Raw genomic sequence first — 25,419 nt, 5'->3', positions numbered from 1 at the left:
CGCTAACAAGTTTGTCAAACATGAGTTCCCGTTCATTAACCCATGTTGACCCATGTCTGCACAATTTTACTATTGTTTTCTAAATATCCAGTCATCACACCCTTTATAATAGATTCTAACATTTTCCATACTACAGACTTCAAACTAACAAGGCCTGTAGTTCTCTATTCTCCCTCTTCCTCCCTCCTTAAATACTGGATTACATTTTCTACTTTCCATTCTGCAAGAACCTTTCCAGAGACTATAGAATTTTGAAAGGTAACCACCAATGCATCCACTATCTCTCTAGCCACCTCCTTCTACCTCTGGGATGTAACTCATCTGGTCCAAGGCATTTATCAACCTTCAATCTAGTTACCTTTTCAAGTACTACCTCTTTACTCATACTAATTTTTTTTAGCTTCTCAGTTTCACAAGTCCCTTGGCTGCCTAGCATTTCTGGGAGATTTTCTGTGTCATCTTCTGTGAAACAGACACAAAGTTTCTCCGTTTAGTTTCTCCGCCATTTCCCTGTTCTCACTATAAATTCTCCTGTCCCCACCTCTAACAGGCCTACATTTGTCCTAGCTAACCTTTCCACAAAGCTGAAGAAGCTTTTACAGTCCACCTTTTTGTTGCTCGCTAGTGTGCATTCATATTCTCTTTTCCCTTTCTTAATCAGTTTCTTGGTCTTCCTTTTCTGGGTTCTAAATTGCTCCCAATCCTCGAGCTTACCACTTTTTCTGGCATCCTTGTAAACCACTTCCTTTGATCTAATGCAAATTTTAACTACTTTCGTTAACTACAGTTAATTTACTTTTTGCTTTAGTTTTTGTGCCTCAGAGCAATGTATATCTATTGTAGACCATGTAGTATTCCTTTAAATACTCACCATTGCCTGTCTACCATCAAATCTTTGTGTATTTTCCCAATCCACCATAGTAAACTTGCCTCTCATACCTTCATAATTTCCTTTTTTCAGATCTAAGTCCCTAGTTTCAGAATGACCTAATGCAAACTTAATGCAAAATTCTATCATATTATGGTCACTGTTTCCCGAAGACACCTTTACCAGCAAGGTTATTAATTAGCCCTTACTCGTTACACAACACTAAATCCAAAATTGCCCAATCCCTAGTTGGCTCCTCAATGCACTGTTCTAGAAATCTATCTCGTACACACTCCAGGAATTCATCCTCCCCAGAATTAGTGCTGATTTGGTTAACCCAGCCATTGTGTAAATTGAAGTCACCCATTATTACTGTGCTATGCACATTACATGCATCTCTAATTTCGTGATTTATAATGTGCCAAACATTACCATTACAGTTTGATGGCCTATAAACAACTGCTGTTTCGTATGATGGTGATAGATTCAGCAATGGTAATGTTGTTGAATGTCAAGGGAGATGGTTAGATTCTCTCTTGTTGGAAATGGTCACTGCTTGGCACTTGTGTAACACACATGTTACTTGTCACTTATCAGCCCAAGCCTGAATTTTGTCCATGTCTTGCTGCACCCTGCGTAGACTGCTTCAATATCTGAGGAGTTGTGAATGGTGCTGAACATTGCACAATGATTAGCGAACATCCCCACTTCTGACCTTATGACAAAGGAAAGGTCACTGATGAAGCAGCTGAAGATGATTGGGCCTCGGACACTATCCTGAGGAACTCCTGCACTTGGGAGTTTTCTCCTTGGTTCCCATTGACTTCAATTTTACTAGGACTCCTTGATGCCACATCCAGGCAAATGAGGCCTTGATGTCAAGGACAGCCATTCTCACCTCACCTCACCATTGGAATTCAGATCTTTTGTTCATTTTTGGACCAAGGCTGTAATGAGATCCGGAGCCGCAAGCTCTTGGCAGAACTCAAGCTGAGCAGCGGTGAGCTGGTTATTGCTGAGTAAATGCAGTTTACTATCTCTGTAATGAAGGTTTCTGCCTCTTCTACGCTTTCATTCAGTGAGTTTCAGACCCTCACTATTCTTTGGCTGAAAACATTTCTGCTCACCTTCCCTCATTCTTACAGCCAATTTCTTTAAATCTATGCCTCCTGGTTATTGACCTCGCTACTAAGAGAAGTAGGTCCTTCAAATCATACTATCTCAGCCCATCATATTTTTATAAATCTCCCAACCTCCCCAGTTCCAAAGACAACCAACCCACTCTGTCCAATCTTTCCCCATAGCTAAAATTCTCTGTTGCTGGCAACATCCTCATAAATCTCCTTTGTATTCCCTCTAATGCGACCATATCCTTCCTCCCTTTCACCGGACTTGGCTGAAGCTGATGGTGAGTGGCCGGACCTCCCCTTACCACTCCCCCCACACCAATCTCCACTGCTCCAACTGTAGCAGAGGTCCCTATTATCCTGAATCAAGCATTTTACCACTACCTTCATCACCCCCTGCCATTCCTTTTCTAAACATGCTAATCTAACAGCATGACCTATGCACCCCATTTTTATCAGTTGAGGCTTGGTGGTTTTACTTTCAAGTACCCAGCCCTGTTCTGTGGCACATGACGGCTTTCCTTCAATGAAAGTCCCTTTCTTGTATGCTAGCTGCCAAGTAGCTGACGATTTTACTGTATTTTTAATCAAGATTTAGGAATGGATTTTTTTCTATAACGATGAGCATTATGATGCACAATTCTGTAATGGTTTTAATTTTGATTGTCAGACTAATGCCCATTTGCCCTGCCCTTGGGCTGCTGAGAGCAGCAATAGATAGTAAATATAAAGCAGGTAGATCAGTACTGAGAGGTTATTCTTCTGGAGCAAGATAAAAAATATGGATGTTCTTATAAGCTATTCCACAAGATAATAGGGTTCAATGATATTTATTGGCTTTCATAGGAAGCAAGCACACAATGGCAACTATTGCCAAAAGTGGTACATATACAATGATAATAATTACACACTTAAGGTAAAATTCTTCAGCGGTGAGTTCACTGGGTTTCGAGCTCAAAGGGGAATGGTTGCCAACTTTGCTGAATTCTAAAATATCTATTCTAACACCTTTATTTCACTCTGCATGGATGAGAATTTGCATGTTTTGAGTTATTACCTCATCCAGTTAGCTGGACCTCAGTTTAACAATAACAACTGAGCAGAATTTCAGTACATTCCCTAATTTTCAAGATTTATGGCAGGTGCCTTTTAAAACCCACAGCTAGCAAAGCCTGTCAGCTTGCTGAATCTCTTATCAGCAAAGACTATTTCTGCTTTTTCAGCATCTATGAGATAACTTGTAATGAATAATGGCTCTCTGACTGCAGTTTCTTTTAACTCAAATGTCCTTCTACCAGAAACTTGTTTAACAGGCAAAAGGTAAAAGCAAAGAATTGACCGTTTCCTTATTAAACAAGCTTGAAATATAAATTGCTTGTGACGAAATTTCCAATTTTCAAAGAAAGGTTGACAGTTTTGGTTGCAACGCTTTCCAGGCAGAAGTAAAGCCTGAGGTTTGCAAAGCTGAGTTGGTGGAAGGATTGGTGACTGCTGCAGAGGATTCTGCAGTTTCCAGTTTTCTCGATAGTCTGCAGCTCAGTTAGACGGTTGTGTGGCATTGTTTAGAGGTGGGTTGGATGCCTCCAAGTTTTACAAGCTGTAATAAGCCATGGAATGCTCATTTAACACTATACAAGAATGTTTCTAGGCGGTCCCTATTTTGCCTAAAGCCATGGACACAGGAACTAACTGAGACCTTGAGCCAGCAGCTTGCATCTTCTCCAATTCCATCTCGACTTTTTTTTTTCCTCACTCCTCATCCTCAACGTTTCATCAAATGCTCAGCAGCCGATCCTCCTAGGGAGGTGGTATCTGCATTAGTGTTTGCCATTCTAGGAGGAGGCAATGCTGGATGTAGTATAACTAACCTTTCTTGTATATTACTTAGATCTATCGCAGACTGGCTACGAGCCCCGGACACTCAGTACTTGTTGGACTTTGTGAAGCCAGAATTTCTTTTAATGCGGGTAGGTAATAAGATCAAACAAACCAGCATGAAGCAGATTCTGTGATAACTGTCTTTGAATAGAAATAGAACAGCATTCTCATTTGTTGGACTGTGACCAAAGTACGCAAGCCATGCACTTATTATAGGTATATGAAACAGGGTAGAACACTGTGTACAGATAAAGGGTCATGGAGATTGTATACAACTAGAGAGAATTTACCTGCATAGATACAGAGGTGGCCAGGGACAAAAGCAAAGTGAGTGGGTGGGGGTGTTGGAGGTGGGATGGCAACGGATGTGTTTTGGCTTGGCAAGATTTATTTGTAGGTCCCATGGGCCTGTGAGAGCACATCTTGTGTGTTTTATAACTAAGTAAGGGATTCAGACATAGGCACATGAGGTACGTCACTGAAGTTTGCTACTGTTACCTAATCATCAGGGGCATTGCAAAATGTGAGGAAGAATACAGGGGCTGGGAAAACTATTGGACCTAAAGGCTAACAAGTCTGCAGGATCTGATGGCTTGCATCCTACGGTCTTAAAAGAATTGGCTGCAGAGACATTAAATGCATTGGTTATAATCTTCCAAAATACCTCAGAGGGGGGGCACAGACAGGAATGTGGAGTTGATACCACAACCAGATCAGCTATGATCTTATTGAATGGCGGAATAGACTCGAAGGGCTGAATGGCCTAGTCTTGCTCTTAGGAACATAGGACTTATGAGATTGTTAACAGGTTCACAGAACGGGCGATTTCCATTCACTGCAGAGAAGTGGTTCATTTTGTGGCAAGGGGTAGTGAAGGGAGAAGTGCTCTAAATGGTAACAGAACTGAGATGCAGATGTCATGGAGCTGGATTATCTGGTCATTGAATGGGCAGAAGTTCTAGCTTATGGATCTTTAAAGGTGGGAGTGCAGGTACAAAGGGATTAAAAAGAACACGTTAGGTACAAAAACATGGAAATGGCTTAAATTCTTACAAGACCTAGGTCACAGTTGGAGAATTTCTTACAGCACTGAACACCCCTTTATAAGAAAGATGTTAACCATCCAGTTCCCATGCCCTTCATCCACATATCCATTCTAATCTTGAATGTTGACATATTTTCTGCCTCAGCCACTAGCCCGGAATTGAGAGTTGCAGACTCTAAGGAAGGTTCCTCTGTTCTCTGCTCTTAATCTCTGAATCTTGTATTTATGGCTTCTCATTCTAGGCTCCACATCTCTGTAAATGGCCTGATTTTGCCCCAACTTTTTATATTTTTACACACTTTTGTCATAACAGTGATATGTTCTAGCAACAGAGGTCCCAGTTTTTCAAATCTAGTTTCTTAATTGTATCTCCTCACACTAGGCAGCATCTGCATTGTGCCTTCTCTGAAATCTTAATACCCTCCCTACTGCACACAGTTCTGTAACTAAGATCTTATAGGCCCATATTTTCCTGTCAAATGAACAGCGTGTCTAATGGTATTCACTGTTATTTATGCCCCAGTGGTACAGCAACTTCAGGCCAGGGGCAGATGTACAGTTAAACTTATATTGAAATGTTGCTGTCTGAGATGCACCATTCTGCCGTTAATTTTGCGAAAAGAGCATCTCGCTGTCTGCCTCATCATTGAAATGCATTGAATGGCGTCAAGTTGCTATTTGTGCGGTCAATACAAACTAAACTCACCACAGAAAATGAAGTCTTGTGTATTCAAATCTTCACTTTTAATGATGTGATATGTATTAATTACTGCCGAAGAGCGTCCCTGGCACTGAAGATTAACTATTGCACATGTGGAATCTCGTTCCTTCAGGTTTTAATTGTAGTTGGAGATTTTTATAATGTAAAAAAAATTTAATTGCCTTTTCCTTTGTCTCGCTTTTTCTCTCCCCATTCTTTCTCTTTAGTTATCTTTCTGTACCTGATTTGAGATGATCTCATCTGCTCTGAATTTGCACTTTCTTCTTCGTCCTTGCACTGTTAATTTTGCAATCCTTCAGTTTGATTATGGAGATGCATTGTTGCTTGCATGTTCTTTCGGCTCCCAGATGCCCTGCTTCTCACTGCACTGTTAACAGTTCGCATTTTCAGCAACTTGACAAGTGCAAACTGTAAAACCTAAGCCATGGCAATCACTATTACATGCCCTGCTACAGGAAAGTCAAGGTCTTTAGATTTTAAATGGACTCATACTCACCTCTTGGCTTTAATATCTCCTACTTCTTGAGGGAAAAACTTAGAACACCATTATTTTTTTTTTAAATAGCCTCTTCAACCTGAGGTGTTGCCTATAATGTACCACTGCTCTTCCATGGCACTGAGTCTGCCTCCATTCAGGGTATAACTACTGATATTTTTAATTCAAAATGCTTCATGTCAAAGATGCTAACAGAATTCCATCTGCCACATTTAAGCTGATTCCCCCATCTTATCATTATCTCTTTTCAGTTTCCTTTGGGGTTCTAAAGAACGCTCCTCCTATTTTGATACCATCTGCATATCTTCACACTACTTCCTCTAGGTCTATATCCAAATAACTGTTATGCATAGTGAACAGAAGTGGCCTGATAACTGAACCCCATATGACACTACTACCCAGTTTCAACCACTCTGACAAAAGCTTGCCCTTAAATCCTTCTCTCCTTTATTACTTCTAACATTTTAACAAAGTTTTCTGTCCTCCCCCTAATTCTATCCTCCACAATCTTCTGTAGTCATGTCTATGATAAGCTACCATGTGGGAGATTACTAAAGTCTGGTTGCACACAGCATCCACTACATTCCCCATATACCCAATGACCATTACCACCTCAACTAATTCTATTAAATTTGTCGGGCATGATCCTCCCATTTGAAATCTCTCCTGACTACTTCTAACTATTTTCTTTTCATCTATATGCATCTACTACAACAGCGATACAAGGCACATCACAAGAGCGTTACCAGACAAAATTTGACACTGAACCACGTGCAAAACTCATAAGACAGGTGACCAAAAACATGGTCAAAGGGTAGATTTTAAGGCCTTGGAGAGAGGCAAGGAAACTGGAACAAAGTTGCTCCTACCAGTCAACAAATAATTCATGGGAGTGTATTGGGTATCAATAGATTGTAAAGAATGTCCTTTTGTTTGTTATGCATATTATGTTTCTGATTCTTTCCTCAGACTCTGGCAAGGGGATTAATTATGTGGGATGAAATAAAGCCTAACCCAACTTGGATTAATAGCAACATACCGCCTGTAAGTACTTGTTCTCATTCAGCTCTCTTGCATCTTCTCTTATCCTGTACATTTTTAGGAGCTTTAGTACCTTGTTACATTGCATACAGTCAGTCAAAGTTCCTTTAAAAAAAATTAAATTCTTACAAGCAAAATTGAAGTCTTTGGGAATTGGGGTGGTGGGGGGGAGCTGTCCACTGGTTGGAGTCATACCTAGCACAAAGGAAAATGGTTGTGGTTGTTAAAGGCCAATCATCCAGTCCCAGGACATTGCTGCAGGTGTTCCTCAGGATAGTGTCCTAGGCCCAACCATCTTCAGCTGCTTCATCAATGACGATTCCTCCATCCTAATGTCAGAAGTGGGAATGTTCACTGATGATTGTACAATGTTCAGCACCATTCAGTGCTCCCCAGATACTGAAGCAGTCCGTGTCCATATGCAGCAACACCTGGAAAACGTTCAGGCTTTGGCTGATAAGTGGCAAGTATCATTCATGCCACTGAACTATGTCACAGAGACATGGTTGAGAGAATGGTAGGATTGTTAGCTCAATATTCCAGGATTTAGGGTCTGAAGGCAAGACAGGGAAGGAGGTAAAAGAGGAGGGGGTATCGCAATATTGATCAAGGAATCAATTACAGCAGGAAGGAAGGATGACATCTTAGAGGAGATAGTTCCTCAAATGAATCCACATGGGTAGAACTGAAAAACAAAAAAGGAGCAATCACATTGCTGGGAGTGTACTATAGGCCCCCAAACAGAGAAATAGAAGAGCAGATGTGTAGGCAAATTTTAGAGAAGTGTAAAAATAATAGGGTAGTAATAGTGGGGGATTTCAACTTCCTCAACATTAACTGGGTTAGTCATAGTGTGATAGATTTAGAGGGAGCGGAATTCTTAAAATGCATCCAGGAGAGCTTTTTAAGCCAGTACATAGAAGGTCCTACAAGATAGGGGGCGGTCCTGGACTTAATTTTAGAGAATGAAGCTGGACAGGTGGTAGAGGTATCAGTGGGGGAGCATTTTGCACGTCGTGATCATAACTCTGTTAGATTCAAGGTTGTTATGGAAAAGGACAAGGATGGGCCAGAAATCAGAGTTCTAAATTGGGGGAAGGCCGATTTGAATAAGATCAGATATGATTTGGCCAGAGTGGACTGGGAGCAGCTGCTTTTAGGTAAATCTGCGTCAGAGCAGTGGAACTCATTCAAGAAGGAAATAGGGAGAGTACAGGGCCAACATATTCCAGTAAAGACACAGGGTGGGACCAACAAATCCAGGGAAACCTGGATGTCGAAGGATATACAGAATTGGATAAAGAGAAAAAGGGAGGCTTATGGCAAATACTGAGGGCTCAAAACAGCGGAAGCCCTAGAGGAGTATAGAATGCATAGGGGGGAACTTAAAAAGGAAATTAGGAGAGCAAAAAGGGGGTATGAAAAAACATTGGCAGGTAAAATAAAGGAAAATCCAAAGTTATTTTACAAGCACATTAAGAGTAAGAGGATAACTAGGGAAAGAGTAGGGCCCATTAAGGACCATAGTGGTAATATGTGTGTGGAGCCGGAATATGTAGGTAGGGTTCTAAGTGAATACTTTGTGTCGGTGTTCACAAGTGAGAGGGACAACGTGGGTATGGAAATCAGGCAGAAACACTGTAATATAATTAGAGAAATTAGCATAGAAAGGGAGGAGGTTCTCAGTGGTCTGGCAGGCTTAAAAGTAGATAAATCTCTAGGCCCGGATGAAATGTATCCCAGGCTGTTGAATGAGGCAAGGGTAGGAGATAGCAGGCAATAATTTTCAATATCTCTCTGGCCACAGGAGAGGTGCCAGACGACCGAAGGACAGTCAATGTGGCCGTTATTCAAGGAGGGAGGAAGGGATAAACCAGGGAACTACAGACCAGTCAGTCTAACCTCAGTGGTGGGAAACTATTGGAAGCAATTCTGAGGGACAGAATTAATCTACGCTTGGAGAGGCAGGGATTAATCAAGGACAGTCAGCATGGTTTTGTTAAGGGGAGGTCATGTCTGACTAATTTGATTGAGTTTTTCGAAAAGGTGACCAGGTGTGTAGATGAGGGCAATGCATGTAGTCTATTTGGACTTCAGCAAGGCTTTTGATAAGGTCCCGCGTGGGAGACTGATAACGAAGGTAAGAGTCCATGGGATCCAAGGTAATTTGACAAATTGGATCCAGAATTGGCTGAGCGGCAGGAAGCAGAGGGTGATGGTCGAGGGGCGTTTTTATGACTGGATGCCTGTGTCCAGTGGGGTTCCACAGGGATCAGTGTTGGGTCCATTGCTGGTTTGTGGTATATATAAGCGATTTAGACTTGAATGTAGGAGAGTTGATCAGTACGTTCGCGGATGACACGAAAATTGGTGGGGTGGTACGTAGCGAGGAGGTTAGCCTTAGATTACAGGAGGATATGGACGGGCTGGTCAGATGGGCTGATCAGTGGCAAATGGAATTTTATATGGATAAGTGTGAGGTAATGCACATGAGCAGGACAAACAAGGCACGGGAATGCACGACGAATGGTAGGACCCTGGGAAGTACCGAGGATCAGAGGGACCTTGGTGTGCATGTCTACCGGTCACTCAGGGTAGCTGGACAAGTAGATAAGGTGGTTAAGAAGGCATATGGGATGCTTGCCTTTATTAGGAGGCATAGAATATAAGAGCAGGGAGGTTATGCTGGAAATGTATAAAGCGCTGGTTAGGCCACAGCTGGAGTATTGCGTGCAGTTCTGGAATCCGTATTATAGGAAAGATGTGATTGCACTAGAGAGAGTGCAGAGGAGATTTACCAGGATGTTGCCTGGGCTGGAGAGTTTTAGTTAGGAGGAGAGATTGGATAGACTGGGGTTATTTTCCCTGGAGCAGGGGAGATTGAGGGGGGACATAATTAAGGTATATAAAGTTATAAGGGGCATAGATAGGGTAGACAGGAAGGAATTTTTCCCCTTGGTGCAAGGAGCAATAACCAGAGAGCATAGATTTAAGGGAAGGGGCAGGAGTTTTAGAGGGGATGAGAGGAAGAATTTTTTCATCCAGAGGGCGGTGAGAATCTAGAACTCATTGCCTGAAAGGGTGGTAGAGGCAGAAACCCTCATACCATTTAAGAATATTTGGATGTGCACTTGCGATGCCATGGCATACAAGGCTATGGGCCTAGTGCTGGAAAATGGGATTAGAATAGTTAGCTACTTGTTTGACAGGTGCAGAGTCGATGGGCCGAAGGGTCTTTTTCTGTGCTCTAGACCTCTATGACAAGTACCAGGCAATAACCATCTCCAACGAGAGAGAATCTAGCCCCCTGCCCTTGACATTCAGTGGCATCACTGAATCCCCCACTGTCAACATCTTGGGGGTTACCATTTGCCCAGAAGCTGACCTGGACACACTATAGAAATACTGTGGCCTACAAGAGCAGAACAGAGGCTGGGAATTCTGTGGCGAGAAACTCACCACTTGACTCCCCAAAGCCTGTCCACCATCTACGAGGCACAAGTCAGGAGTGTGATGGAGTACTTTCCACTTGGATGGATGAGTGCAGCTCCAACAACACTCAGAAGCTCGACACCATCCAGGATAAAGCAACCCAGTTTGATTTGCACTCGTCCACCATCTTCAACATTCACTCCCTCTACCACTGACACACAGTGGCAGCAGTGTGTACCATCTACAAGATGTAATGCAGCAATCACCAAGCCTCCTTTGACATCACCTTCCAAACCCGCAACCTCAATCACTTAGAACGACAAGGGCAGCAGGTGCATGAGAACACCAACACCTGCAAGTTCCCCTCCCAGTTACACATGTCTGACTTGAAACTATATTGCCTTTCCTTCACTGTCGCTGGGTCAAAATCTTTGGAACTCCCTCCCTAACAGCACTGTGGGTGTACGTACGCTACATGGACTGCAGCGGTTCATGAAGGCAGCTCACCACCACCACCTTCTCAAGGGAAATTCAGGATGGACAACCGATGTTGGCCTAGCCAGCGATGTCCACTTCCTGTGAAAGAATAAAGAAACAGTAACTCGCAGGAATGTAAATCTAAGCCTGCAGTTATTGCTTTGAGGTGTAAAGCCAAACAGACGAATAGGGAAGCAAAGCCTTTTCAGGATACCAGCTGCACTTGTGGAATTGCGGATGCCACTATTAATGTTACTTAATTCCCAACATTCCTGCCTTGGTGCCACTCAGGGTGCAGCCCCCCACATCTCCCACCCCTTTCAGCTAGCCTAAAAGCTGCATGGTAAGCCAAGGCAAGAGTGGAGCACTGATATGGAGGGAAGAGCAAGTTGGTCTGTGTCTCACTGGTTTCTTGTTGATCAGCTTCAGAGCTGAGGACCGAGTCACATTGTTTTTTCTATCTTGTCGGAAATATTGGGGCTAATAACAAAGGTGGGAGGAGAAGATTAATTTTAAAATTCCTGCTATGATTACTTTTGACCTTTGATGCCATGTACTGGTCATACTGCTAACGCAACACCTTGTGCTACGGTCCAGGTTGTTTCTTAACATGAGAAATAATTTCTCTTTAAAAGATGATACTATATGGTTTTGAAGTATTTGTACATTGATATTGAAATGGCACCCACTGCTTTTCCATTTGAGCATGCTGGTGTGTCAGTTGACCCGCGGGCTTGTAAACCAAAGAAATGTAGGAAGGTGCAACCTACTTACACTGAGTTTTACAGCAACTTGAGAGTTGTGCTGTTCAGCGTTGTATCGTGGCAACTGTCAATGAGAGATGTTACAAAGTACATACTTGCAACAAAATGTTTTCTTCCACTGCTGCACAGCTTTCAGTGGTATTTTGTTAAGGTTAGAAATGACTGACCTTGGTAGCACACTTGTGCACATGTTAATTGGTTTGCTGAGGGAATTTGCTGCCTGTTAAGTTCCTGATTGTGGTCCTGCCGCACTTATCAATAACGGTTGCGTTGTTCCTGGTGGGGGCGAGTAACCATTTAGAAGAGTCGGTGAAAATCTGGAATCAGGATGTCTGAGTGCTGTTTTCATTGGGGAATGGCAAGTTACATGGGGCAGGTTGGGGGGACGGTGGGCGAAGGTGATGATGGGTGGGGAGAGGGAATACGAAACAAAATGGATTTGTCAATAATTACATCCATCATCCAGGGACAGATCCAGTGAACAAACATAAGATCTTTGCATGAAAGATGCCATAGGCCCTCCAAGTGGGTTTTCATTGTGGAGATGGAAGTCAGAAAGAAACTGTGCAGAACTTGGAAACTGACATGTTAAGTACAAGAGTTCATTGGCGAAACATTGACCCAGATTTTGTGGTCGCAACTGTTCATCACACTTAAACGTTCTCATAGACTTTCTATGGGCTTTTGCAGAATCTGTTTAAGTGCATTGACCTCTACGGGGGTCGTGGGACTTCTGTGAACAGGGCAAGTAATTGCATGCCTCCTTAACCAACCCGATTAAAGAAATCTTAATGAGCAAAGCAGACTTTGAACTGGGAAGTGTTTATTTTAAATCTCTAATAATTCAAATCTAAAGGAATGAAGCTTCACAATTTTAATTTTTCACTGCCAGAGGTTCGTTCTTTTTGGCAAGTTTCATGGGCAAGTACAGCATTGTCATGCATTCCTTGTATTTTAATGGTGAGTCTCTTGGCAAGATACCAATGTTATGAAGCTTGTGAATTAGCAAGGCGACTAGGACAGCAACTTCCTGATTTCCATTTTTAACTGCAGTCACTGGAAGTTGCTGTACAATTTGATGTTTAGTAGCAGTGTGCATTGATAGCCTCACCGTTTTTACCACAAAACCCAAGCCAGCGTGTCTTGAGAAAAAGTAATTTGATTAATATCTGAAAGAAGTGCAAAATGTGGCAGATGCTGGAAATCTGAACTAAAAGCAGGAAATCCTGGGAATACTCAGCAGACCAGGCAGTATCTGTGGAGAGGGAAACGGAGTTAAAATTCAGGTCGATGACCTTCAACTGATCAGTTAATCAGTAGATTAATATTTGCTACGTCTGAGTTATTAAGTTCCGCATCTAACTCAAATTGAGTTCCCCAGTGAGCTGGGGAAAATCTGGAGCAGTACGCATTCTACAATATTTGCTGGAGGAAGAATCCGCTTTTGAGGAAACAATATTTCCTTGCTCCATGCTCCGTTAATTCTACAGACAACAATATACAGTAGCATGCATAAATAGATTTCTTACAGTTAAAGTATGTTGTCCATCTTCATTACTGAAACACCCTTGTGGTTCATTTTAGAATGTTACCCATAAACGTTTGAATAGTCATCCAGTAAGTGATGATAGATGACACCTTTTTAATATTACCTTCGAAACCGAAGATTTCCTTGATGACATAAACTGCGACTATGCTTTTGCAGTGTGCAATAGTGGCTTTCATCAACCGACTGTTTAGACAAATGTTTTCACTATTAGTTGGGGTTGAACTAAGACAATGGTTCTGTTGTCATCTAGTTGATGAGACACAGTTCCATTCTTCCTCATTCGTTATCTTTGTCTGAGCATTAATCCTGTGCTCAGTATGCTTCATTGACTAACTTTTCACTAAATTAATCAAAACAGCTTGAATCTGTTTTGACCATTGTTGGTACCTTAATCTTCCTTGAAGTAAAAGACAAATCTTTGCAACCTTCAGTTGCCTTTGCTGTCTCCCTAATCGTCCCAACATCTTTTCCGATTACTCTCCTGTGAAATGCCTTGTCATGCTTTGCTACCTTAAGGGAGCATTGTTGATGCAAATTGTTCATTTGTTGCACAGACTTCTGACTTTGGCCCCATTCTTCACAATGAGCATGATAAAAGAAATGTATAACCATCTCATTGCACAAGTTGAACAGTGTTTAATATCCTTCCACTGGCAAATGATGCCCTGGGAGGCTGACGTGGATTTTTTTTGCATCTTGTCAAAGCCACCTTTTTTGGTTTCCTTTTGGCGCATGACAGAAAAGGTCTTCGGCAACAGTTTATATTTTTTGCGCAGGCGGAGACATTTATGAGTGCCATGCACCTTAGCTTCTTTTCATTACCCTTGTAGCTGAATTTTCAGACATAGATGAGCTCTGGCGGTCTTGGGGTAGTGTTCCTACCTCTGGGCCAGAAACTCCGGGTTCAAGACCCACTGCAGGACTTGATCGCCAAGGAAGGTGCGAGCATAATGTGGCCAAACAAGTTGATCATCAGCCTGTAAATTCTTCCTATATGCCTGATGGTGGGTGGTAAATAGCGGTAGAGTTTCCTAGAGGAGGAGGAGATCTCTGATTATTTATCAGTAGTATTGCACAGAGAAGGAATTTGAACATTTGTACAAAAGCAGATGTTATTTCATGGAAAACTACCAAATATGAATTGTAAGATACCAAAGAGACCAGAAAATGTTTCCTCCATTTGCAGGCCAGGATAATTGCCTCTCACGGACCTCCCTCAACCCCCTAACTATGTTTCTATGTTTCTAACTGCCTTTGTGCTCCTCTTGGATGGGTCCTAACATTCTCCAGCTAAACAGGATGGGCCCTAACATTCTCCAGCTTCTCCGGCTGAACTCATTCCTCCACTCCCTCAATACTGAGTATATTTTCCTTCCTAGCCACAGTCTCAGGCCGAACCAGATTATTTTTAACCTTGAAATCCGCTTGAAACCTGAGCTGAGCAACCTCCATGTTCTCTGCATCAGAAGGAGCACCTCCTTCTGCCTCCAAAACATTACTGGTCTCCACCCATCAGCCTATCCACCACAGAAGCTTTGGTACATCTTCATTGCCATCAGGTTCCAACACTCATGTGATCTCCTTACCAGCTTTCTGCCTGTTCTATGACTCCAAATCGACCAAATATCTGATGCTTGTATCCTATACCACACCGCTTGGCTTGTCTGTCGCCCCAGTCCCTATTGTCCTACATTGGCTCCCAATCCTGCAAAGCCTAAAACTTAAATTCCTTGTCTTCAAATTCCTACAGTATGGCCCCGTTCCTCCCACATCATGACCTCCTCCGGACCTGGAAATGATACTGAACTCTCCATGCTTTCGGCTTGGTCTGCAGTACTTTTATTCCCCTTCCCCATCGCATTCACTCCACCACTGACAGCAGTGCTTCAGAGATTCCACTCTCTGTCATCCTTTCAGTAAAGTTTAAATTCCTACCCTTTGCACCACTGAAGTGCTTTGCTACTTTTTTTCTAAATTAAAGTCTTCCAGCTTCGATTTGATGGGCTGAATGCCCTAATGACTCTCTGCCTTCATCTAAATGTGATTTATTATTTAAGTGTCTGCTACGCTGGATGCAAGGTTCAGTAGATCATTGAATTTACAATCCTTAGCTCAGTAGTTATCAGCTATTTCTTCTGAAGGTAGAAAATTACTACAACAGGACCTTCTAATCTGGGTGGTCACAAAAAACACGATATTTTCTTGAGGTGTTGCTTGCAAACTGCACCTTACTTTGATACTTTGATGGTGAATCTAGATAAGGAAGTCTAAGGCCTGACTAAAACTGCTGGTTTAGCTTTCTAACCTCATTTTTAAAAAATAGAGCTAATGTAGATCATACCTCAGGAATGATGAGCACAAGCCCTCAAGTGCTCTATTTTTTTATGATAGAAAAGCTCCAACGTTGATGGCTTTTCTCCATTTCCATTTCTGTTATATTGCTGTCTCAGCCATGCCTTCAGTCTTCTAGACCCTAAAATATGGAGTTTCCTCTCTACCCCTCTATCCTCCTTTAAGTTCCTCCTTAAAACCTGCTTCTTTCGCAAGCTTTTGGTCACCAGTCCTAATATCCCCTTATGTGGCTCGGTATCAAATTTTGTTTAATAATGCTTCTGTAAAGTGTGCTGGAACGTTATATAATGTTAAAGATGCTATACAAATGCAAGTTGTTGTTTTCCATGGCTCTGCAGAAAATATGGGCAAACGAAATTAAGCCGGAGTCGCTATCATAGCTTCTTTCTGATAATGGGCGCACGAACATTCCATACCGAGGAACATCTCAGTGGCAAATGAATAGTGTCTCTCGTGCCTGTAAAGAGTTTGGTTTGACCATCAGCATCAGGAAGACAAATATCATAGTCCAGGATGTTGTCATACCACCATCCATCAACATTAACAATGTCATGCTGGAGGTTATTGATAGCTTCACATTTCTAGGCCCTATAATCATCAGCAATCAATCACTGGGTGCTGATATCAACACAGGCATTGCAAAAACTGCAGCTGTTATATCCAAGCTGAGTAAGAGGATGTGGAACAACAGCAAACTGATGAGAATACCAAACTGCGAGTCTACCAAGCCTGTATCCTCAGCATTCTCTTCTGTAGTGGTAAAACTGGACATCATGTGCTAGGCAGGAGGAAAGGCTGAACAGTTTCTACATTCACTGTCTGAGGTATCTCAGCATCTTGTGGCAGGTTAAGGTCAACTCTGAAGCCCTGGATTGAGCGCTGGCTCAGCCACGTTCATCGGATGAGTGACACCCAAAGACCTTCTGAACAGTGAACTGGCCACTGGATCATAGCCTCTTGGGCGTCCATTCCTCTGCAACATGGACCCCTGCAAGTGAGGTATGAAGATGGCGGGCATTGACACTGATAACTGGGATCCAGTTGCAGACGGCCATGATGTCTGGGGGCTGAATGTTTGGAATGGTATTGGAATAGATGAGAGAAATAAAAAGCTCAGCTGGCCTAGAAGAGGGCCCATGGAAAACAGAGGCCAGTGAATCATGCACCTTCTCAGTCCACTGTCTTCCTCTGCAGCAAATGCAACAGAGACTGCCAAAGCAGTGGGGTCTGAGCCTCACCAGACGATGCTTAACACCCCAGCGCAAATCATCTTACGAGACGAAAGGCTGTCACTGTCTGGTGATGGGATCAGAATGTAGGATCCGTGTTAGATTTATTTCATAGCCTGACTGTCAAAAGCTACAAACTAAATTAATAACCATCTTTCCTTCTGAGACCACCATAATTTCATCTTGCAGGGCTCATGCTCTTGAATTGCACGGTTGTTCAAAGGTAAAATGACACATGTATGTGTGCAGAAACTAGATTTCATAATGGCACCACTGAGCAAATAAAATAAGAGAACCTTTTTGAAATGTTTTGCAAAATAGACAAATGTAAGGTACTTTATTCCCTCCCTCCCCACCTCCTAATTCCATCCCTTACTAGTTCTGCTAGTTGTAACAGGATATTTAGAAATCATAATACAGTTAAACAGAGTCAACAGGGTTTTATGAAAGGAAAATGGTGTTCAACAAATTTAGTAGAGCTCTTTGAGGATGTAATGAGCAGAGTGGATAAAGGGGAACCAGTAGATGTCATAGTCTTTACGACACAGAAGGAGGTAATGCAGCTCACCTGTAGAGTCCCATTCCCCTGCTCTATCCCTGTAGCCTTATTTTTATTTCCCTCACGTGCCCGTCCAATTTCCTCTTGAAGTTATTCATCATCTCTGCTTCCATTGCCCTCATAGACAGCGACTTCCAGGTCATTAACCACTCATCGTGTAAAAAAGACTTCCTTACATCCACCCATGTACCCTTGCCCACAGCCTTAATTCTGTGTCCCCTGATCTTTGTACCGTCAACCAATGGGAAAAGATTTTATTTGCCTGCCTTATCTAAACCTATCATAATTTTGTGCACATCTGTCAGATCTCTCCTCAATCTCCTTTGCTCCAAGGAGAACAAACCCAGATTCTCCAACCTAACCTTGTGACTATATCCCCTCACCCCTGGAACTATTCTTGAAAATCTCTGCACCCGTTCAAGGTCCTTCATGTGTAGTGTATTTCGATTCCTAAAATTTGATAAGGTGTCACATAAAACTGTACAATGGTGTTGCGGGGAATACATTAGCATGGATAGAGGATTGGCTAACTAGTGGAAAACAGTGTGTCAAAATAAATGGGTTATTTTCAGGTTGGCAAGCTGTAATTAGTGGAGTGCCGCAGGGATCAGTGCTGTGGTCTCAACTATTTACAATCTATATTGATGACTTGGATGAAGGGACCAAGTGTATTGTAGCCAAATTTGCTAGCAATACAAAGACAGGTGGGAAAGCAAGTTTTGAAGAGGACACGAAGAGCCTGCAAAGGAATGTAGTTAGGTTAAGTGAATAGGCAGAAATGTGGCCGATGGAGTATAATGTCAGCAAATGTGAGGTTGTCTGCTTGTAAGGAAGAATAGAGAAATAAAATATTATTTAAATGGAAAGAAACTGCAGAATAAGGGAAGGTTATGGCATGGTGGTAATGTCCCTGGACTAGTAATCCAGAGGCCCAGGAGAATACAAACATACGGAATAGGAGCAGAAATATGCCATTCAGCCCCTCAGGTCTGCTGCGCCATTCAATAAGACCATGGCTGATCTGTTTGTGTTTCGAATTCCACATTCCCATCTCTTCCCCCCGCCATAACCTTAGATTCTTGTTAGGCAAGGGAATCTATCTACCTCTGCCTTAAAGATATTCAATGACCCCCACCTCCACCGCCTTCTGAGGCAGAGTTCCAAAGTTGCATAACCCTCTGATAGAAAAAATTTCTCCAGATCCTAAAGGGCGACCTCCTAATTTTAAAACATCGCCCCCGAGTTCTGGACTCATTCACAAGAGGAAACATTCTTTCCACATCCACTTTGTCAAGACTGTACAGGATCTTATATACTTCAATCAAGTGACTCTTCTAAATTGGAAACAAGCCCAGTCTGTCTAACCTTTCCTCATAGGACAACCCGCTCATTCCAGCTATCAATCTAGTAAACCTCTGAAACATTTCCAAAGCATTTACATCCTTCCTTAAATAAGGAGAATAAAACTGCGCACAGTATTCGAGATGTGGTCTTGCCAATGGCCTGTATAACTGAAGCATAACATCCTTTTATGTTCAATTCCTCTCATAATAAAGGACAGCGTTCCATTAGCTGCCTTAATGATTTGCTGCACCTGCATACTAACTTGCTGTGACTCATGCATTAGAACACCTGGATCTTTCTGAAGCCGTTCTCCATTTAAGGAATGCTCTGTTTTTTATTCTTCCTGCCAAAGTGAGCAACTTCACATTTTCCCACATTATACTCCATCTGCAGATTTTTGCCCACTCACTCAACCTATCTATATCTCCTTGCAAACTTCTTATGTCCTCTTCACAACATACTTTCCTACCTATCTTTGTGTCAGCTGCAAATTTAGCTGTCATGCCTTCGCTCCCCCCATCTAAGACATTGATATAAATTGTAAAAAGTTGACGCCCCAGCACAGATCCCTTTGGGACTCCACTTGTTACATCCTGCCAATCAGAAAACAACTCATTTATGCATCCTCTGTTTTTTGCCAGCCAGCCAAATTTCTATCCCCCCGATACCATTTAGTTTCCGCAATAACTTTTTTGAAGTGGCACTTTATCAAATGCCTTCTGGAAATCCTGTCTGCAGATTTCCCTTTATCCACTGTGCATGTTACTCCTTCAAAGAACTGCATTAAATTGGGTTAACATGATTCCCCTTTCACAAAACCATGCAGATTCTTTTTGATTACCTTGAGTTTCTCAAGGTATTCAGATGTCAAGCCAGCTGGCCGATTGTTTTCTGTTTTCTGCCTCCTTCCCTTCTTTAATAGATTTGCTACTTTCCAGCCTGATGGAACCTTTCCAGAATCTAGTGAATTTTGGAAAATTAACACCAACCCATCTACAACCTCATCAGCCACCTCTTTCAATGCCCTAGGATGAAGTCCATCAGGACCCGGAGATTTGTCAGCCCCCAGCTCCATCAATATGCTCAGTACTGGTCCCCCAGTGACTGTAATTTCACCAAGTTCCTCTCTCCCTTCCACCTCCTGATTTACAGCTATTACTAGAATCTTTTTTGTACCTACCACAGTGAAAACAAAAACAAAATATTTGTTCATTTCCCCTGCCATTTCCTTATTATCTACTTTTATGTCCCCATTGTCACTGTCTAGAGGACCAACACTCACTTTACTTACTGTTATCCTTTTTAAATACCTGTAGAAACTCTGTGTAAACAAACAAAATTTGACACCAAGTCTCATTGGGGGATGCTGGGACAGATGACTAAAACCTTGGTCAAAGAGGCAGGAGATAAGGTGCATTTTAAATGGGGAGGGAAGCAAGCTCCGTGGTATGTTGATACTATTTAAATGCAAAGCTGATTATCCCAGGGTAACCTCATCACCGTTGAGCAGTAGAATTGTAGCATATAACCACAATCTGTATCCTCATGACCCGGCATATTTCCCATCTTCCATTACCATCAAGCCAGAGGAATCAACCCTGATTCAATGAAGAATGCAGGAGAGAATGTCAGGAACAGCACAAGGCATACCTAAAAGTTGAGGTATTAGCTACAACACCGGTCTACTTGTATGCCAAACAGAGGAAGCAGCATGTAATAGATGGAACTAAGCTGGTACAGAGGGATGTGGATACCCTCATATCTGAAACAAAAAGTTACCATGCAGGTACAGCAGGTAATTAGGAAGGCAAATGTAATGTTAATTTTTATTGCAAGGTGGGGTGGAGTATAAAGGTAAGGAGCTGTTGCTACAACCGTACAGGACGGTAGTGAGACCACACCTAGAGTACGGTATATAGTTGAGTCTTCTAATTTACATGCATTGGAGGCAATTCAATAGTTGTTGCAATTGCTTCAGATGCCCTTGTTCTTGCACAAGGTCATAATCCTTGCATCATGCATACCCTGGAGTACTGCCCGCTCCTTCCAGCAGTGACAGAGAAGTTTGTGCAGATGCTGCAGGAGTGCCGGTTTCCCTTGCTTGATGAGCTCAGGTGATTTAGCAACAGCACCTGGGATTTGGCCCATGTCAAATGAGTCAGTAGCTTTGCTGAGCTCCTCCACTGTGGGGTCGATATCCAGCTCTCCCATGACAGGCCAGTTTGCTATGGTGTGTAGCACCTTCTTGATGACAGTATTCTCCCTAGAGTACATCTCAAGGCTGTGTTCCATCTCTCCAGTTGTTTATTGCAGTCAGTGAGGAGCTCCCTGACTTTGTTTCCAATGGGGCTGTTTTCTTCCTAATGGGCCAGTTGCCTATTTGATTCCATCATACATGCCCCTGATATTCCCTGTGTTGAAGGACATATAGATATTCAAGCAAAGTTGAAACTAGTAGCCATTGGTGCAGCACCTGGTACTCTGTTAGACTTCAACAGTTCTTTGTGCATTCAGAGTCTTCTCATTTGGATCTCTCTTTCAATTACTGAGAATGGATCGCTTGGCTTCAATGACAGGTTCCATCACAGTGATATTAGCCTCAAACCAGCCAGACTTTTTCCACCTTTGCTTCCAACATGTTGAGAGTGTATTGTAGATGGTGTCTCAAAGTACGTTCCACTTTGCTTCTGCACAGTGTGGGAATGCTGGAGAGCGCCTGTTTCAATCGAATTGATTGAATTGTTGTTTTTATCTGGATTGTTTTTATCTGGGTAGGCAGTATAGCTGACATTGATATGAGGGTAACCTTTCTGCTTTGAATGAAAATACTTTAGGAATTGCACCCTAACCCTGGTGCACACCAGGAAGTGATTTGCATCACAGTCAGCTCTGTGGTAGCTGGGAATGTTGAGAGTCATGTCTGGTGATGATCAGATGCAGCTGGTGTCAATGTCCTGATCGCCCTGCTGAGTATCATGGGAAAAACATTTACCCATGTTGCCCTTGTCAGACTGCAGATCTTGGCTGGATGCATCTATCCCGAATTCCATTGTGGTTTCAGAACTGAAACCAAGCTGAGTAAGAGATTGTGGAACAACAACCTGAATTGGAACCCCCAAACTGCGAATCTACCAAGCCTGCGCCCTCAGCACAGTGCTCTCCAGTAGTGAGACCTGGACAATGTATGTTAGGCAGGAGAATAGGCTGAGCAGTTTCCGCCTTCACACTGTCAGACGTATCTCTTGGCAGGTCGGAGATGCTGGAGTGAGCTAATTCCATCAGCATGCACTCATTGCTAAGCCAACAACCAGCGCAAGAAGAGAGAAAAATGACGGGACATGATTATGTGGCAGAGGAACATATTGGGAAAATTAAAAGGAAAGTTGTGTTACTGTTTGGGGACAGTTGGCAGTTGGGAGGAAGGGAATGAACTCGGCTGAGTGATGTAATATGATGAGGTGGAATTGGCAGCCCCTTTAGGGGCTGATCATCCAGCTCTGCAGAGAGCAGTCTGGAATCAACTGTTTGCTACCTTCAAAGCAGAGGAGGCTTATTGAGGGGGTTTTCCATTTGACTCAGCAGTTATTGCCTCATTGCGATAGAATGTAACTGGCAGCTATGGTGGGACATGGACTTTAGTGGATAAGCTGCCTGATTTACTGTTCGAAAAGAAAAATATCTGCATGTATGACGGGCAACTGATTCACTACTGCCCCTGTTCCGCCATTGTTGAAAGTGGAAATCTAACTTAATGTTGTCCTCACATGGGCTTCCAATAATACATTGAAATGTTAGGCTCACATGGCAATTAGCAGGTCTATTTTTTTTTTAATGGCTGATGGTATATTTTATTGTATTTAAATGCAATGGAAATTGCTTCTTGTACAATTTCATTTAGACTGAGGAAGATTCCAGTGCCCTCGTTTACTTATCTTGCAGCTGAACTACTAATTTGTTTAAATACCACCCACGTAGAGTGGAAATCTCAGTGATGCTCTTCCATTACGTAGCATCCTAAGGTGCACTGGAATGTGACTAATTATGAGCAATCTTTATTGTCAAAAAAAAGCAAGAATCTGTGTTGGCGGAGAATCAAGTTTTGGGCAAAGTGATTGGTGACCTGTCCTATTAATATGATGAGGCATTTTACAAGGTTTGCATAATGTTTTAACTCTGCAGTTCCTATTTCTGCAGTGATAGAGCTCAGTTAAGCCACATAGACAGATATGACATTGTGACTTCCAACACCAGGGTAGGGTGGAGGGCACCTACACATTTGGGTGAAAGGCAGATGAAAGGGCTTCTCCATGTTCTGGTTGATGAGATCAGATCTACTGTGGCAATTCCAGTACAACGCTTAGAATCTCAGAAGTAAATCTGCTAAAGAACAAAGACAGCTGTCAAGATTACTAAAATGAGGAGCTTCCGTAGCCTCTTTTAAACTTGTGGCTTTTTGCCACGGAGCTGGCCTTGGATTTCTAGGACACAGGATTTAAAAGTTGTTCCATACTTGGGCATTTTGATCATTTTAAAAACAAGTTCCTAACTGTCATCATTGTTGTTTGTGGCATCTTGCTGTGCACTGATTTAACTCTTCGAGATTCCTGTCCCTCAGACCAACCACACACAATTGGAGTCATGTTAACCTGCCTTATATGGAGTTCAAATGTTCACAAGTGCCCTGAAGTGACTTGTTGCTTTTTGCCTTTACCTCTTCCCTTTTCACACTCCTTTCCGCTTTTATCCTCCGACCTTTCTCTCTTTCACATTTTCTCTATTCATTTCACTTTCCTCTGCCTTCCACATTTCTGCCCCTTTCTGCTCCCCTGTCACTTCCCCTCTTCTTTCCTCACCTTCATCTCCTTTCCTGACTTTCTGGCCCACATTCTTCAGGCTCTCTACCCTGCCCTGCCCCTCGTCCGCCCTGCCCCTCGTCCACCCCGTGTCCGGTCCACCAACCCCCCACTCCGCGCGTCCTCTCCGCCTCGTCCCTCGTCCTCCCCACCTCGCCCCCTCGTCCTCCCCACCTCACCCCCTCGTCCTCCCCACCTCACCCCCTCGTCCTCCCGATCTCCCCACCTCACCCCCTCGTCCTCCCGATCTCTCTCTCACTCACTCACACGCACATTTACAGCACAGAATGAGGCCATTGAGTCCATGCTGGCTCAACGCGGAGTCACACTTACCCACTTCGTCCCTGCAGACCTGTCAAGTCTCCATTCATTACCACTCACTGCTTAAAAAAAGTTATTCCTTACATTTCCCCTGCATCCCTTGCCCAAAATCTTAAATTTGTCCCCTCTGGTCTTTGCACAATCAGCTAATTGGAAGAATTTGTCCTTGCCTACCTCATGTAAACATGTTATCATCTTATGCATCTTTATCAAATCTCCCCTCAATCTCCTTTGCTCCAAGGAGAATGACCCAACCCTTCCAACCTAACCCCTTGTACCTAAAGCCCACCCCCACTCCCTGGAATCATTCTGATATATCTCCTCTGCACCCTCTCGAAGACCTTCATATCTTCGCTAAACTTTCTAATAACGCATGGGAACACCACCACCCCTAGGTTCCCACACTATCCTGACTTGGAACTATTAATCGCTGTTCCTTCACTGCCACTGGAACTCCCTTCTTAGATGTAACTACACCACAAGGGCTATAGAAGTTCAAGGCAGCTCACCACCACCCTCTCAAGGGCAATTAGGAATGGGCAAAAAAACATTGGCCTTGCAGCGATTCTCAGGTCCCATGAATTAATCAAAAAAAAACAAACACCAGAGAAAAAAGTCTTCAACCTTCTGCCTTTGTTTCCCTATTGTACTGTTTAGCATCAAAGGCTGAAGGAATACTATAACAGGAGCCTTAGGCACCTGTTATTTGAGATATAATGTTCCTACTGACTAATCTAGGTTCAATGTTAACTACGTCAGGTAACATGATTTACATCATGCTGATTGGCTTCCCAAGGTCAGATAAAGCAAAAGGCTCATCAAAACAAACAGATTATATCCTTGCTAAGAGCAGGAAATTCTGGAGGTCAGCAGTGATGAATGCCGACAAAAGAAGAAAAAGGAGAGATAAAGGGTTAGGAGGGAGAGAGAGATAGATAGAGAAAGGCAGTGAGAGAGAGCAAGAGAAAATGGTGAAGGGAGAGAGGGGAAGGGGGTGGGGTCAGGAGAGAGAGAAAGGGGAAGGGGCGGAGGGGAGAGAGAGAGGGGAAGGGGCGAGGTCAAGAAAGAGAGAAAGGGGAAGTGGGAGGGGTCAAGATAGAGAGAGGGGGAAGGGGGCGAGGTCAGGAGAGAGAGAAAGGGGAAGGAGGCAGGGTTGAAAGAGAGAGAGAGAAAGAGGAAGGGGGCGAGGTCGAGAGAAAGGGGAAGGGACAGGGTCGATTATTAATTATCTATCTTTAAAGACACTGACAATATTGTTCTTGCCTGCACTGCGGCTGCAGGTCCAGCTTGAGGAGATAGCACAGTTCTGTGACCACCTCCTTGGTGAAGTGTAGCCACTGCAGATGCTGCTACTGGCTGAGGT

General features: G+C 43.0%; 1 protein-coding gene across 4 annotated transcripts in view; it reads left to right on the top strand.

Annotated features, from left to right (window-relative positions):
• anapc1 (anaphase promoting complex subunit 1) overlaps window positions 1–25,419 on the top strand; it is a 222,829-nt gene that overhangs the window by 134,532 nt on the left and 62,878 nt on the right. For all 4 annotated transcript variants that reach the window (XM_078542651.1, XM_078542649.1, XM_078542650.1 and 1 more), the window contains 2 exons: window positions 3,884–3,962; window positions 7,105–7,179. In XM_078542651.1, coding sequence (XP_078398777.1) covers window positions 3,884–3,962; window positions 7,105–7,179 — 154 coding nt within the window. The remainder of the gene's footprint in view (window positions 1–3,883; window positions 3,963–7,104; window positions 7,180–25,419) is intronic.

The sequence above is a fragment of the Cetorhinus maximus genome, chromosome 5, assembly GCF_964194155.1.
Source record: "Cetorhinus maximus chromosome 5, sCetMax3.hap1.1, whole genome shotgun sequence".
Lineage (NCBI taxonomy): Eukaryota > Metazoa > Chordata > Chondrichthyes > Lamniformes > Cetorhinidae > Cetorhinus > Cetorhinus maximus.
The sequence above is the reverse complement of the archived record's forward strand: the minus strand, read 5'-3'. Positions and strand labels throughout refer to the sequence as shown.